Source organism: Lycorma delicatula, chromosome 4 (assembly GCF_047948215.1).
Source record: "Lycorma delicatula isolate Av1 chromosome 4, ASM4794821v1, whole genome shotgun sequence".
NCBI classification, from domain to species: Eukaryota; Metazoa; Arthropoda; class Insecta; order Hemiptera; family Fulgoridae; genus Lycorma; species Lycorma delicatula.
The window spans coordinates 53,626,694-53,644,885 of NC_134458.1; the positions used below are offsets into that span (position 1 = coordinate 53,626,694).

The 18,192-nt window shown below is 26.8% G+C and overlaps 1 protein-coding gene across 7 annotated transcripts in view; it reads right to left on the minus strand.

Moving 5' to 3' along the window:
* Positions 1-5,546: 5,546 nt before the first annotated feature.
* The window catches only part of NfI (Nuclear factor I), a 989,818-nt gene continuing 977,172 nt past the window's right edge, over positions 5,547-18,192 (minus strand). For all 7 annotated transcript variants that reach the window (XM_075362974.1, XM_075362976.1, XM_075362975.1 and 4 more), the window contains 2 exons: positions 11,941-12,223; positions 5,547-8,411 (listed from right to left, as the gene is read on the minus strand). In XM_075362974.1, coding sequence (XP_075219089.1) covers positions 8,242-8,411; positions 11,941-12,223 — 453 coding nt within the window. In that variant the 3' untranslated portion in view covers positions 5,547-8,241. The remainder of the gene's footprint in view (positions 8,412-11,940; positions 12,224-18,192) is intronic.

Below are 18,192 nucleotides of genomic sequence, written 5' to 3' on the forward strand. Positions count from 1 at the left end.
CATCCACCTAGCAGTTATTTTAGAAAAGACATAATCATTACAAATTGGGTTGAAATTAGCAGTTCAACCAAAATATAATTACTACTGCTATAAGTTAATCGAACATCATTTATATGATCAACTTAGGGATTTTTAACTAAATCTTACTGGCAGAATCCTTCTAAAAGGGGCATAAGGAACAATTTTTAGGTTGTATATCATATTTTTGTGATAACAAACAATGATCAATGCTTATTTAGGATAAAAATATAGCAAATTAAATCATAAGTAAAAGGCAAAACAAAAAGAAAACAACTAATTGATCATTACACCAGAAATAATGTGGTAAATTACTAACTTTTTAATTGTACTTATCTATCTTACTTAAAAAATGCTTTATTATTGTTTTGTTGTAGTGGGTATATTGATATAACTATCATAATTCATTAAGTTCTTATACCTAGTGAAATATAGATGTGTGTAAAATCCTTCTCTTCCACTTCTCCAGACATTGCATACTCTGTTGTTCAGGGCTACTTTCTTAGCAGTTCCACCAAAGCTTCAAAGTTCCACCACATCTATTTCTAACAGTTTCAGCAAAATTAAAGCTCTTAACATGTATTTAAAATCATATGAAATTCATTTAATTAATATATGTGATTTGTAACAAATTGTAAATGGGATTTAAAAAATAACTAAATTGCAAAAATCTACTGGAAGTTACAGCTTAATAGCTCTTATATGAACTGCAATTGTTTAAACTGAAAAACAGAAATATGATTCCTAAACATCTGGTCTTTATATGATGTGTAGAAGGATAAAATATTTATTAGATAGTGCCATTTAGCAAAAATTTTGTAATTGGAAACGTTTTTACATAATGAATAAACTGGAAGGCTGGTGGTCAGTAAGTGTACGGAATATAACATTTTTGATGGTTGATAAAATATTTTTGGCTAAAGAACATGCATAAACATTTAAATATTCAGAAAACTATGAAAATAATGAACAAAACAAAACATGTGGCTAATATAAAATAAAAAAAAAAAAAAAAATTGACTAGGTAGATAAAGTAAGTATAAAACCTATTCATTTCCATGTAATTTCATAATTCATATTATTATAATTAGGTAAAAAGATAAATTGTAATAGAAATTAAATAACATATGTCAAACTTATACAGTAAAATATAAAAATAACAAAAAAATGACAACTATAATACTATGAATTTTACATGCAATGAAAAACAATAAATTGTCAGTAATATTATATAATTATAACAGAATAATTTTTTTACACTTTTATTAAATAATAATATTATCTAACAACATAACACAAATATAATGCAAACATAAACACAGTACATTATGTATAAAATACATTTTCTTAGAAAACATATTCTACATAAAGAAAAAAAATACATTTTGACTACCATAATATAATAAATATACATCTACTCTACATGAAAGAACACGTGGTATGGCACAAATAACAAATGTAAGAGTAGAAAAAGGGAAAACATTCTAACATGCAATCATTATAAAACAGTATCATTAAATGATCTGTTTCATTGACCAGACATGAAATGTACTAAAAAATATCTCCATTCAAAAATTATGAACTGATTCTGATATCTATTGGAGAAATATATGAAAGTTCAATTTACAAAAACAATGTAAAACATTTCACTGAGAGCGATGCTCTAAAATATGTTTTATTAATGTTTAATTATAAACCAATTTTTTGACAAAAAAAATTGAATAATTAATATTTTAAAAATCTGATGGTAATTAAAAACGAATATATGAATTTACTAGAATTAGAGCCACTCAACAACCCATAAATAATTATAAGAAATATTAGATAGACTTGTCTTTGGGTCCCCAGCATGAAACAACAGCAGGCTTGAGGAATGATTAAGCTTATCGGTAAATAACTCTTTTGATGATAATTTTTACATAGATGAAACAAGCTATCACAATACTTTGATTCTTTTTACATCTAATATAAATAAGAATACAAATCTGTTATTTTTTTAACTTGTTCATAATTTCTGTTAGTTTAATTCTGCAATTTATAAAAATGTTCGAGCTAAAAACAAGTTGTTCTAGATCATTTCCTCTATACCTGAGAGATAATTTCTATTTTTAAAACATAACTTATATGGATCAACTGTAAATATGATATTCTGTAATAAAATATTTTAAACTCCTTTTCCCCCCCAAAAAAAATAGACCAAAAATAATTAATGAAAATTTTAAACCTTGTGCAACACTCTGAAGTTTTAATGTCCCTGGTGATTAACAGATAATCAAGCAGGCCAGTCTTGCAATGAATATAAGTACATATATTTAAATATTTACATTAATTAACAAATGGAATATTAAATTTCTGTCAGTTTTATGTGCATCAGAATGATACTAATCAATTTTTTTAATTTTATGTTGTTTCAGATCTACCTATAATTATACTGGTTAGCAGGTCTTGGCTTCTAATATCTTCCAACCTTCTAGAACTCTATTATCTGGTTGTTTTACAGCTACTTCTTGTATTAGAGTAGTATAATCTTATATATTTTGTATCAGTTTTTTCAGTTAATATGTATGTGTATGTGTGCATGTGTATGTACATGTGCTTTTATCTAATTTATTCTAAATACCATGGTCCAACATTAATAATAGTTTAAGAAGTACTACAAATATAAGAATAGCTTAAATTATGTGATGAGAAAAACTAACTGAAAATCCTGCTTATGTAAATGATTTTTTAGATGAAGTGGACAATGATGCACTAGAAGAATGAATTTTTCCGTTTAATTGAAAAGAGTACTTAAGAACCTGATTTAAATAATATTTTATGTTATGGTGTGAAAGATAAAATTTCAAAATGTCTGAAGACATGGTCTCTGACAAAATCTTGTGTTTGAGATTAATAAACCTAATATAAAATAATAATATATAAACCAAAATATAAATCTAATATATATATATATTTATATTTATATAATATATATATTTATATATTTAGGTTTATATAAATATAAACCTAATATATAAACCATAATCTCTTCAAACCATTATCAAATATTAATAATAAGCTAGATCAAATACAGAAATTTGGAGTTATTTTTCATGTATGAAGTGATACCAAAAATTAAAACTGATATTTTTTCTTTATATGTGGACTCACTTCAATTGTGTGATAAAAACTTTACACATTTGACTGAAATGAAGTTATAGTAGGAATTCACCAATATAGAAATTAACTGGACTTGAAAAAATCCAGAATAAAAAATATACAACTCTTGGGAAATCAAGGAAACAGAAAGAATAGCATATGACTGTATCTACATTCATCGGAACCATGTCTTAAATTGATATAATGTTACAACTACTGTTATCAACATTTTTATTGTGTTTTGAAGGATTTTAGGAAAAATTAATTATGAATACTAAAATAAAAATGTAAAGCAAATAAAATACACAAAAATGTATGTAGTACTTTTACTGAAGATAATCATAATAAAAAAAAATTCTGTTGTAATAATCAAAGCCACAGTAAAATTTATCATTTTGATACACATTGTAACTGTTTTATGATGCAGTATGCTGTGACTAGTTGAAGATTTTTTTAAATGGCTCGTATATCATATCATATATATATATATATATATATAAAGTTTATTCTGTATTGTATATAAATAGCAATAATGGGTAGGGAAAGAGAGACATATGAGTAGTATTTTGTTCATAACCAACACCTGATATTATAAATATACATTAAATATTAAAACAGTACAAAAGATCTCATGTAAAAATAAAACAAACATGTTCTTGAAAAATAATTTAACAAATTTTTTTTCATCGTAACTATTTGATTACAATTAATTTTCATAAATAATTATTATACTAAATAATTTTTCAAATCAAGTAATTTTTGAACAGCTATGTTTCCTTTAAACTTTCCACTTAGTATTGATCGACAGAGTTCTACATTCTATACATATTTTTTTTTTTATAAATGGTACTGCAGGCTTTTAAAAAAAACAACATAAAACAAACTACTGTAGATTTTAAGAAAAAAGAAACAAACAAAAACTAATCAGTAACAATAAAGCCAATTTTTGACTAGTAAACTTAACTGACTTTTCCTGTTAAGTTATGAAAAGATGAAATTTACATCTACTTATGCTATTTAAAAGTAATTTTAATTTTACAAAATCCTTTTAAAAAAGACTATTGCTGCAATGACTATTTGATGTTCATGTAGATAAGTTTATATACTTATACACATGCACATAAGTACGTATAAATATATATATGATGTCCCCTCCTGTTTTTTATAAAAAAGTAATAATAATAATAATAATAATAAACAAATAGCAATTTGCTACTTTACAAATACTTTACTTTAAGATTGCTTTAAAATTTACTTTGAATTAAACCGGTTAAAAATGAAATATTTTAAACAGACTGACTGTACCTATTTAGCAGGGTAGTTTGTCTTGTGCTATTTAACCACCTGGTTGATGTTTATACTCTTTTAAACGAATTACATCTCTTTGGTAACAAAACATATTCACTCTTCTCATTTATTAACAAAAATAGAGATAAAAAAGTTATAATAGTTAATACAGATATATTATGAACGACTCTTGAGAACTTGTACGTACAAATGTAAATGTTTATGACCACTTTATAAGGGTCAGTGAACTTATAAACAAAATAAGCTTTATCAAATAATATCATAAATAAATTCACAGACACTCATTTCCTACTATATATACTAAATTCAAATGAATCTGGTTACTCAAAAGCACAAATCCCAGCAAAATAATACAATAATAACTATTCAATAACATATTACACAACCTGTATATAAAGTATTTTACAACAAAACATTATTATTTTCTAATCATAATAATAATAATAATAATAATAATAATAATAATAATAATAATAATAATAATAATAATAATAATAATAATATTATTATTATTATAATAATAACAATAATTATAATCTCTAAAAATTACAATATTCTACATCTTGTTATATTAATTAAATCTAAAAAAAAAATACTCAAAAATAGAAATCTATATACATTTGTGTGAAATTAATCATTAAAAGTACAGATAAAAATGGCACCAAAATAAAATAAAATTTTGGCAACCTAGAATAGTACAAGAAATCGAACTAGAAACGTATCACATTCTGGTTAGATAAAAATTATTACATCAAACAACACTCACCAATGACTAAAAAGTATTTTATATGGAAACGAGTGAAATTTTGTTATTCTGTAACATATGAAATAGGTGAATATATGATGTATGTATACATATTTCTTTTGTCATTTTGTCAATAATCACTTGCAGAGACTGTAGTCAAAGTAACAGTCTGCAGGAGGTTATAAAAAAAAAAAAGAATGATATTGCCATGTACACACTCATATATACATACATTATATATATATATATATATATATATATATATACATATATATGATAAATAGAAAGTATTTTGTTTTTAATTTGAACACCATTAGTAAAACAATTCTACAGGAGCATTTCTGTTCTACGTAGTATCAACATTGCCATTAAAAAAAAAAAATTGAAAGTACAAAAAATTCAATTTATTATAAATCTTAATTATAACTACTAAATATCTAATATCATGTTATAATCAGATTAAAGGCTTGTCTAAATTTCACTAACCCTACCATCTGTTAGACAAAATTTAGGCAGTAACAATTGAGGGTAGATTAAACAAGAGTTACAAGGTAAATGAATGACTGATTATTTTACCATCAGAAATATATACAAAGCTGAATAATTAGTGTGATTATGGCCAGACAAAAGTATATGCAGTATATCAATATACCTTCTTTGAATACTAGCTGATAATTATTCAGTAATAATTAAAAAACCTTTTCATGATCCTTTTACCATCAGAAATATATACAAAGCTGAATAATTAGTGTGATTATGGCCAGACAAAAGTATATGCAGTATATCAATATACCTTCTTTGAATACTAGCTGATAATTATTCAGTAATAATTAAAAAACCTTTTCATGATCCTTTTACCATCAGAAATATATACAAAGCTGAATAATTAGTGTGATTATGGCCAGACAAAAGTATATGCAGTATATCAATATACCTTCTTTGAATACTAGCTGATAATTATTCAGTAATAATTAAAAAACCTTTTCATTGGTGGAATTTCTCTGTGTTCTTTAAACTTAAAGCATTACATAAATTTATAAAAAAAACTACCTATTTTGTCACACACACACACACACACACATATATATATATACACAATAGTCATTAAATTGCATTGTAAAACAGTTCAAATCAAGTCTGTCTTTACATTAAAATTTAAATAACATTTATATATGTGTACTCAAGCACACATAATATATATGTCTCAATATGACACTATTCTTCTAGAATTCCTTTTCTATATGTTGGGTGTTTGTTAAATTAACTTGTGCGTGCTTTTATAATATCTTTTTTACTTTTTAATGGGCAGGATTGACAGGAAGTGCCCTGAGTGTCAAGAAAACTTACTTCAGCTCTGTGTATGAGTGCATAACAATTAATGTTATTATGAGTAAAATACTCATGGTCTGTTGGTGCCATATTTTCTTTTGATAATGAAAAATGGTAAATAATCTTAATAAACCTCAGTTAAATGAAAATGAATTACAAAAAATAAAATCAGTATAATGTAATCCTTTAAATTAGTATTGTTAAGCCAAAGGTTATTATGAAACTGTTTCTATTCCATAATAACAATAAATTTTTAAATTGATAATTCATAAATGTTTAAATGGATTATTTAAAAAGTTAATAAAGTATAGTATCTCAATAAAAAAAATCTTCTTGATTTCAGAACATAGAGTTAGCTGATTTTTTTTAGCTGGGTTTTGCTGAACTAACAGATTTATGAAATAATGTAATTGGCATTGAGAGCATGTATGCTTTCTTGGTTCATACTGAATTACAGTTTAAATGGTCTCTATTATAGATTATTATTTTAATACTTTTATATTATAGTTTAACTGGACTCTAATATAGATCATTATTTTAATACTTTTATTTAATCATTTCGAGATAACATCTACTGAACGATAGTTACAGTATTTGCTGTGAGCATGTAATTAAGAAGGTAGGCCATGGATACGAAATCCTTAGTGTTGGACAAACTGAAGTCTTAAGTATTTATTGCATTTGTATATTAAAATAAATTAATTTTAATTAAAGTAAAATAATACTTGTCAGATGTTAACATGTAAATTCTGAAGTATATCATTTGGTTTTACAATATATAATTGTTTATTTTATTCATCATTTGCTGTTAGAGGCATTGATAATGAATGGATCTAAATGACAAAAATTTCTTTAATTCTATTTATTTTACAGAGCTTTTTACCCTAGCAATTTAAATAAAAATCATGCTCAGTGCTAACTGTTTAGTGTTAAATTAATATTTCAAATAAAAGAAAAAAGTTATACAAATATTTTTAATTCAAAAATTTTAAAGACTCTTGAGGGAAGTCAATATTAATTTTTACCTAAATAAAAAGTGGATTAACATTATGGTTCATTAATTCTATGAGAAAATAAAAATTAATATTTGAAAACTAGTCTTTAGTATGTATGTGAGACACATTGGTAGAATATTCATTTTATTTCTAAATAGAGGAGAACTGATGAATGAGAAAAAATTTTCTACATTCATCTTATTAAATTATAAATTCTCCTTTCCTCATCTAACCTATCATTTGAATCTTATGTATTACTTATGGCATTACATTTAAATTCATAATAATAATAAATGACCTATATATAAATAAAAAATATTTAATCAATTTAATTTTTTCAACATTTAAAAAAATGTTTACACAGTTCCATGTTCAACGAATATGTAGAACAAACATGCTCCTGTAATCTGTTTTGTATAATTATATTTAAGATTAAACCAGGGCTTAATTTGAATACGTAAAGTTTTCCACAGTTCACAGCATAGCGTCATCACTCAAAACTATTAAATCATTCTTGTACTGAAGTAATAGAACTGACAGTCAGAACATCACAGACTTCACTTCACTTTGACATGAAAACACAGTCTGTAACAAACAAAGCCCTGATTTATAATTTGTTGAATATATTTTAACAATTGAGCAACGTAACGGTGCAGTCATTAAATAACTATTACCTTTACAACAAAGAAACACTAGGTGGGTAATAACTTATGATGACTGAGATTTTGGAGGGGGAGCGACAGGAGATGTCCCTGAGGGCGTCCGAGATGGAGGTGTGTGAGTTCCTCCGCTAGATCCATTTGAACCTGGACCACCAAGACCTCCTTGACTCGTTTCCATACTGTCATTTGTCTGAACTACGGTACTAAAATAACGATCTGAAATTAAAAGCAGAAATCAAAACGTCAAAAATAGAAAGTTAAAATTTTTCATGTAATACTATTTATTTATCCAGATATTTACTAAAAGAGGAATAAAATCTAATTACCTGAAATAGAAGGCACTACCCATCTTTATAATAAATGAGCTAACCAGTTGGTGTAGCTGTTAGCACTCTACTCATAAATCAACTGGTCTCAAGTACAGTTCCTGAAAGGATTTATGATTTCTTCAATGATGAATTCATAAGCCTCTTTAAAATATTTGTGTAACATGTGTGAGGTTCTGAGTGTTATTGTCCAATCCAGTGGACCCGTAGTCCACTAAGTTTTTATTTTTATCTCTTTATTGACTTTTGTGGCATAATCTACAATGTCCATTAACCAATAGTATAATTTTATCTATCTGAAAATTGCACAGTTATAAAAATAATTTTGTTGAGGTCTGGAAACCATTTCTTTAAATGTGGCTTTAATTATGGGCATCATGTCCTTTTATTTTCCAAAATGCTACTTCCTAATACATTCCAAATGTTGTGGAACTCTCAGTTTGTGAGGGGGTACAGTTTACTTATGATACACCCAGAACTAGCAATGTTGCAATTGAAAACTTTTGTTTGAGATGAAATTGATTACGCCTTTAAAACCATATTTAACAAGTTATAAAGTCGTTATTTACAATTCAAGTTATTTGTAACATTATAAAGTTTTATACAAAGTTTTTCTACAGTATATGACTTACATTATTTATTTTATTTTAATCCTAGAACAATTGTCAAGATTAATAATGTGTTGAAATGTATTAGATTCTATTACTGCCATAAAAAAACAGACAACAGTGTTACTGAAATTTCTTAAATATTTGTAACATTTAGATTTCAAGACATTCAAATTTTCTCTAAGAAATCTCCTAGACATTAAAATTTTTAACTTCTTTTCCAGTGAAGATGAAATTATTTTTAACTTTATGAACTTACTGATTCTCTTAGTCAGTTATTTGTTTTCTTTTTTAAAAAAAAGGAAACAGTGTTTTTATAGAGTGCCCTCTTAAACAATTTAAAAAAAGTATATTTATAAAAATGTAAAAATAATCAATTAATGTGAATTAATTTTATTACAAGATATAAATAATTTGAGTAAATTATTTAGAAACACTTCATGTTATCTCATTTAACTTCAATTATCCATATAACTCTTTAAAAGAGTATCTTCAGTACATCAAAATTAATTTCAGATAAATATTTAAAAAAACTTGTGCACTTAGTAAACATCAAAATCATGTCCATCATGTTTGATTTAAATAATTTATTATTGGTTATTTTTAGAGCAGATTAGGAAGCGTGACTTTATCCAACAGACTCTTCAGTCATTAGGATTTTTGTGCAGCCATCAAACAAGAAACAGAATACCTAAGTTAGCCCAGAACCAGTTCCTTCCCACAGATATACTGGCTGTTTTGAGTCCTGTCATCCTCAGCCTGGAGAAATTAATAGGAATAGATCTGCACCCACAGAACCAATAACAAGAAAGGAGAGATCAAGGATAAGGAAAAGTGTTGAGCAGTGTAAAAGAATAAAATTATATTTTAAGCAAAATTTATTAGTTATATTTGGATAAAAGTTTCATATGAATAAAGGTCAAAAACTCAAGTATGATTGATATTTATACTGATAGTAATCCACACAAGTAATGTTGAGTGATGAGAAATATCACCAAACACAACTGCAAAAATACTGTTATTAGCCAAGTATAGTTAAAAACATAAACTTTTCCATAAATAATGATATTAATTATATTATTTTTCGTTAATTTCAACCAAATTAGATATTTTATAAAAACATTCAATTATTATTTATTTATAATTCACATTAATACCAAGATTAATTACTCATTGCTTCTGATGATTTTTAAAATAAAAAAGTAAATGTTACAACCCATAACTAAATACTTATTTGTTTTAATTAATTCATTCAATAATTGCATAGTCCATGGTAGTTATTTGTGCTAAAACTACATAGAATCATTATTGTTTAAGATGAATGAAACCTGATTTAAAGTATAGGGGTCATTGAAAAAGTTTTCAACAATAAAAAAAATTACCATATTTCTCTATGTAATTGAGATAAAGTATTAATTAAAACTACAAAATAACGGAGATATCATACAATTTTTTTTAGATTTGACCAACCATGACACCAATGCGCACAACGGCACAATGCACAACACATCTGCGCCACTGTCAGTCAGTGCAATGGCAACAGTTCAGCAGAAAGCACTGTGTGTTTTGTGGTAAACGAAGTATACATCAATTATAACTGCTCAACAGAATTTCCAGCATGTTTATGGCAATGATCCCCCTCATGCAAACGGCACTGGATGGTGGTACAAGCACTTTAAGGAATCTGGCAACGTAGTAGTGAAAAAGTTCCCCCGATGGCTCAAAGAGTGACTCACTCTTTGGCATACACTCAAGAGTGTATGCCAAAGTTGAAAAAATTGAGCAAGAAAGTAATGTTGCTGTAATGTTTCAACAAGATGGTGCACACCCACACTTTAGCCTAGGCATTTAGTGCACTCTCAATGAAAGATTCCCTAATGATTGGATTGATAGGACCAATCCTGTGCTTTGGCCTCTGAGAAGCCCAGATTTGACACCCCTAGATATTATTTTTTATGGGGATACATTAAAAACTATCTACAGTGAAAAAATCAGGGATTTACAATATTTAAGACAATGGATCACCACTGCTATTGCCACAGTTATGTCTGTGATGATTCAGCGGACCTGGGCAGAAGTCGATTATCGGCAGGATGTTTGCAGAGCAACCAATGGAGCTCATATTGAAATATTCTAAGATATTTAAAAAACCTTTTGCGTTGGTGAATTTAAAAAAAAAAATACTTGTTTGATTATCTCTAGTAGTTTCTGAGATACAATTTTTTAAAATTGCTATAACTTTTTCAATGACTGTATAACAGAGGTTTCTGATCAATTTAAAAATTTTCTAACTATCCACAGGTAGCTTCTTCAATAACTATTATGATCTTTTTTTGCAGTTTCAGTTTTAATGGTAATGATTTTTCAAAATGGGAACATATATATTTAGGATGTGGCAAAAAATATATCATATTTCAGCTATTTCTGTGTATTTTGTATGTCTATGCTATGTTTTTGCAAGTTTAAAGTTACTACAAATGTGATGTATATCTTTAAAATGGTTGGTGAGTTTGGAATCTCTATTACTGTGGAGTGTTTTTTCAGTCTATTACATTCTACATGTAAAAGGATGCAGCTTCAATTTATAATCAAAATCATCATATTTGTACAGTAAACATGCACTACCACAGATATTCATTAAACAAAATTGCTTTATACGAATGAATGGAGTTTATGCAATAAAAATAATGAGTTCTAAAATACTTGAGATTAAAACATAATTACTGAATAATTCAAAGCAGTAGTTTATCAGACAGTTAATTTCATAAATAAATTGAAGTAATTAAAAATATATCATTAAAAATTAAATACCATCATCGATTAATGTGTTGTTGGAGTCAGGATTTGCTCCAGAGATCAAAGGAGTCATCATGTAGTCTTCATCTAGACTAATAAAAGGTCCTGAAGAAGGAGCTGGTGGTGCTGAAGGTCCAGGAGGGGTCCAACGAGACAGGGGCAAACTTGGAGGAGGTCCATGACGAGATGATGTTCTTGGAGAACTGACCGAAACAGGTGATGAAAATAAGCTTAGATTTGTTGGACTAATTACACCAGACATAGCACTCACAGGACTAATGCTTGGATAGCTGAATAGCTGCAACAGATTTTGTTAAGTAAAAATATTAAAAGTACTGTATATTAGTAAACAAGTAACAATTATAGTAGTTACATTAATAATGTTACTTAAACAAATAATTGTGTGATTAGAAACACTACATTTATAAAGATGGCACAAAAATAATTTTCGATATGCATGACTCAGCTCATTTCAAGCATGTTACTGTTAAAAATTAAATATATATATATAATATATATAATAATTTTTCTAAATTCAATCTTTTCAAGACCCATATCTCTCTGTACTAATAAATAATCTAACTTGATCCACCTAAGTACAAAAATTAAAAAGTAAATAAGTGACACTTCTTTTTTTCTTTTAACCTCTGGGACCACAATTAGGTATTACTTCAGAGGATGAGATGAATAACAATTTTTTTAGCGTGTGAAAATGCCCTGCCTGACCTGAGATTCAAACCCGGGACCTCCGGATGAAAGGCCGAGATGCTACTACTTGCACCATGGAGGCCGGCAAATAAGATGACACTTACATTATTTTTTCATAACCCTTACAATAGTGCTTTTGTGGTAACCCACATCTTCAGTTGTAATTTTTGTGGTTTTTTTTTAATTTTATATCAAACTACATATTAAATTCAAAGACAATTAAAATATATATAAATTTTTTGATAATATGAAATTTATTTTTTTCTTTTCTTTTTTTTTAACAATTTTCTTTTTGAAAATTAGGAATAAAAATATAAATTTAAAAAAAAAATCACAATTTAAAATTTTCTTAAAAATATAAAAAAAACTAAATTATGGAAATTAAAAACTGCATATATAAAATATGATGTCAGAATTGATAAAATTTAAATTTAAAATAACAAATAAATAGGGTAAAATATACTATGTGTCTTGGCTAGCCAGTATTATAGTACAGTATGGATTTAAATTAAATTGGATTTATGCACTATCATTATTTTTATCTGAGTAAGTGCTGTCATCTACTGCAGTTTTTATAAGTGTGTCATCTTTGTATTCTGTTTGCAAGTTGATCAAATTGAATTTTCTCTTATATTTAATATAAAAGTATAATATTCCTCCAAAATGTCTAAGCTTTCATTATTATTATTTATATTATATTTCTTAATTTCCAATATTTCCAAATTGGTTTAAATATCAGAAATAGAATGTTTATTGTCTGGTTTTAAAAATCTACTAATTTTACCTATGTAAATGTGGTCACAGTCATTACATTTTATTTTATAAATTCCACACAAATTGTATAAATTACATGAATCAGTATAATTACTGTTTTTTAAATGTTTTATTATATGGTTATTTGTTTTTATGCAATTTTAGATTTACTTTTATTATAAACCTTAGTTATATTTTCAACAATGTTATCAGTATATAAATATTTTAAATATACGTTGTCAATTTTCTATGTATCATTTATTGGCGTTAGAGACATAGTACTGTTAATTTTTTAAATTTGTTTTTTGTATATATTATCAATTAAAGAGTCACTGTAACCATTATGTACAGCAGTTTGTTTTATAATATCTATTACTTTGTTTAATTTATTTTTATTATATTGTGTGTAATTAATTGCTCTATTAATCATGTTAGTATATGTATTAATTTTGTGTGACCAAGGATGATTTGAATATCTATGTATTGTAGTTTTATTAGTTGTGGGTTTCCTATATACTGACATAAATTGATTATTTACATTAATTTCGATACTAACATATAAGTAATTTATTGTTCTTTTTATATTGATTTCAAAGGTAAATTTCAAACCATTATATTATGAATTGAGTTTATTCCAAATAATTAGATGTTCATTATATATAACGGGATTAAAAACAACAAAAATATCATCGACATACCGAATCGATAATAGGATATCATGAGTATGAATAATGCCATAAATAATTTTATTTTCAAAATCCTGTAAATAAATTTCAGACATGATGGCTGACAAATGAAAACCCATCAGTAAGGTATTTTCCTGAGTATAATATTTGTCAGCAAATTTAAAGTAGCTTTGTTGGCATATATTACTAATAATAGTAATAATATTATCAACAAAGGGTCTTCGTGATTGTGTATTAATTTGTTTTTTATTATGTGAATTATCTTGTATATATATCTTATATATTACAGCTAACCATCCTAGTTTTTTCTCCAATTGTTAAGTTTTTTTAATTTGTTCACAAATTGAAATCCATTTTTGATATTATAATTATAATCCAAATTCATTTTTATCCTAAGTATTTTATCTATTCTGGAAATAATGTAAAATGGAGCAGTTGTAAAATCAATCAAAGGTTGTATAGGGATACCAGGTTTATGTATTTTTGGAAGTCCTGTTAATTTTGGAGCAAAAGGTTCAAAAGGGTGTATGGAGTGATATTTTAAGTTATTGTTAATATAATTAAAAAGGTTATTGTTATGGTATTTTGTTATTAAACTTTTAGTTATTCTTAAAAATCTATTACTGGGGTCATTTATTTCTTCGAAATTATTGTAAAGGTTATGAAAAAATAATGTGTCGTCTTATATACTTTTTAATTTCTGTACTTACGTGGATCAAGTTGGATTATATATACTATATATATACATACATATACTCATATATTTTGTTTTTGTACTGGTAATCAACTTTTTGTTGATTTTTTCCAGTCAAGTTTATTTTTTGTTTAAAAATGTTATTCTTTTTTAAATTTACATGCAATACAAGTTTTAAATTGTAACACAATCATTCTATACTAGTAAAATGAGTTCATTTAAAAATAACAACATTTAAGTGAACTTATACTTATCTATCTGGGTTTAGAGCAGCTCAGAGCAAGAGCAGCTGGTATGTGATTATGATTATCCATTTGATGATTTCACCTTACCGATTGACTGGTATTTTTTAAATAGAAGAAATGAGTATCCATGTATCTTTATATGTGTTCTATCTTTATCTACTCATATAAGGGAAACAACCAGGGTATATTAAGAGAATAACTAACTGCTCTTTTATAATAATTTTTTTTTTTACAAAATTCAATAATATACTTACCAATAAAGAAGTAATATTTGGGCATAACATTTACATTTCAAAATTAAAAAATATCAGTATTGAAATCCATGACTTCAAAAAAAAGGAAAGATAACTTTTTTCTTAAGGTTTTGTCTTTTAACTGAAGAAGTCCACACCATATATTAACTTATTAGGCTGAATGCACAAAGAGTGAAAAAAGTTATTGCAGTAAGCTATACTTTTCATAGTGAATAATGCTTCATACTATGTGTTTTACAGTCATCAAACATAAGAGAAGATGACTCAATGAAACATAAAACTAAACTATGAATTCTGTACATTTATTTTCTGTATCACTGAGGATTACTATTAAAAAAATTAATGTTTATAATTTGAAAGTTGAATTAAACATATTTTTTATTATGCCATAAATTTCCATATTTATAGTATTTGAGAGACTTGTTTCCTTCACTTCATATAGATAAAACTATTTTATAGCCTACAAATTATATCTCAAGTTGTACTGAAAGTTCTGAATGATGGGTTCTTTTTAATCATTTAGTGTCATTTAAAAAGTAAAAGTATAATACACATTTTCATTGGTTGAGGCATGAGAAGACTGGTAAGACAAAGTATAAAATGAAGAACTTTTTACGTATTCGTATTATTCAAAAGTACATTATGTAACTATTATTTGTAACATTTTTTAATTACAAAGTAATGAATTTTAATACAATGCTTCTAAAATTCACACCTTATAATATTCAGTCACTTTTGCTAATATTTTGATTGACTAATGGTACTGTTTTCCATTCTGGCAAGAGCTAGTGTAATCACAGGTACCTTTTTGAGTTAGGCTGAAATGTTTTTACTAATGGTCAGTAAGTATGTTGGATCTAAATTGTGTTTGCTTTTTGTTGTATGATCATACATTTTATAATGCTAAAGTGGTACTTTTTCGTGTCTATATACATATCAAGGTTATTTTTAATGTTTATGGATTTACAATTAATTTATCTTCTTTGTATCGGTTAATATTAACTCTGGTTATTTGGTGTCTAGCTTTTATATGACTATTTTGTCTTTACAGCTTCATCTACTTTGAAGAATAAAGAAATACATATAGAAAAATTTAAATTACAAAATTCAGGAACATTGTGTTTATTTAGTATTCTAAGCATCACAATTTATTTTATTTTTTCTGAAGACTTCACTACATCCAGCTCTTTAAGTTCATGTTTTTCTCTAATTATGATTTTTTATTGATATTAATGTGATTTTTTCTGTATTTTAATAAGTAATTTTTTGTTCTGACTATATGTTTTTTATTTTTATTTACTTTGTAAAGGAGTGAGTCAATCAGTATACTTTCACTTCTCAGTGTTCTATAATTGGACTTGTGGGATGCAGCTTTAAACAAAGGTACAATGAATACCTACAATACCATTAAATCATCATCATCAACTACACATAATAGAAGCAAATCACAAGTTCACCAATCTTGATATTCTACACATGGATCAAATCCTTACACACTTAAACATTATGAGATGAGTAAATACTCAAGAAGTAGCAATTATATACAACTGAACAAACACAATTCAAATCTAATGCGATTTTGACCACATCATAAGTACATGTCTCCCTAACAAAAAAAAAAATTAAAAAAACTGGTAGCAATGAAATTAGTAAATACACAATGTGTCTGAAAAATCTGTTACATTAAAATAAATTTGCTTCAACTAGTTACAAAATCATTATAATTTTAATTGTTAAAAATTATGAAAAGAAACATAAATATTTTTACTTGATGTTTTTTCAGCTGTTTAACTGGTGTTTCAAATACAGTAACTAAAACCTCTCTGGAACAATAAATGCCAGTCAGTTCTGCTTGCTCTTATTATCATTCTTCTTCTTTATACCTGTGTGGGGGGTTGGCAGTTACCTCCGTAACATCAGAAATGTCCTTTGCGAATCGAGAACTCTTGTTGGCTTTGCAAGAGTAAAGTCAGAGGGAAGTGGGGAAATAACATACCCACCATGGAGAAACTGTCCCTCCTCCCAAGGTTATTCCTTCCTGGGAGGATTTAATGAAGTAGATGGCAATGTTCCAGCCATTAACCTGGGATCATGGACCTGCCATCATGTCTAAGGATATAGTGATCAGGTTCTCTTATCCCAAATATCCTTCTATTCTAAATTTTCCATACTGTAGAGTCATGAATGGTCAATGGCCCCAAAGGTAGAAGAGGATTTCCCAATGGTAGAAGGGGCAGATGAGCCTAGAGCGGCATCTCAAATAAACTGCCCTGCACACTTGTAGGCAGCAAGGTAGCAGTCCTACCATCAAGCTTAACCTGCAAAGTGCTCATAACATGGCCAGAAGATTAATCAAATTACTGGCAAGCATACACAAGCCTCAAAAAAGGACAGAATCAACAGTAAATAATCGGAAATGTTATAAAAATAAGAAATTTGGAATAATAGATATACTACGCTTAGCTACATGGAATGACAGGGGAATAACTGATAAAATTGATTTATTAGGTAGTGCTCTACTAAAAAACAGAATAGATATAGCATTAATAACGGAAACAAAAAAGAGACTGGTAGATAGTAATGACTATGATAATTATAGATTAATTTATAGTGGAGTTCTGCAAAATGAAAGGGCTAAATCAGGAGTGGCATTAATGGTTAATAAGAAGTGGAAAAGGCAAACATATTCATATAAATGGATAGACAGGTTACTACTAAGATGCAGAATGCAGAGAGGATATATATCCCCTCTGCATAGAAAGGATACATATCTTTTATATGTGTATATGCTCCAGAACAAGGGAAGACAGATGAACAAGAGTTAATTTTATGATAAACTGCAGGACACATTAGAACAATGTAATAAAAAGGACTATATAATAATAGGAGGAGACCTTAACACTCATGTAGGAAATATGCCACTGGAA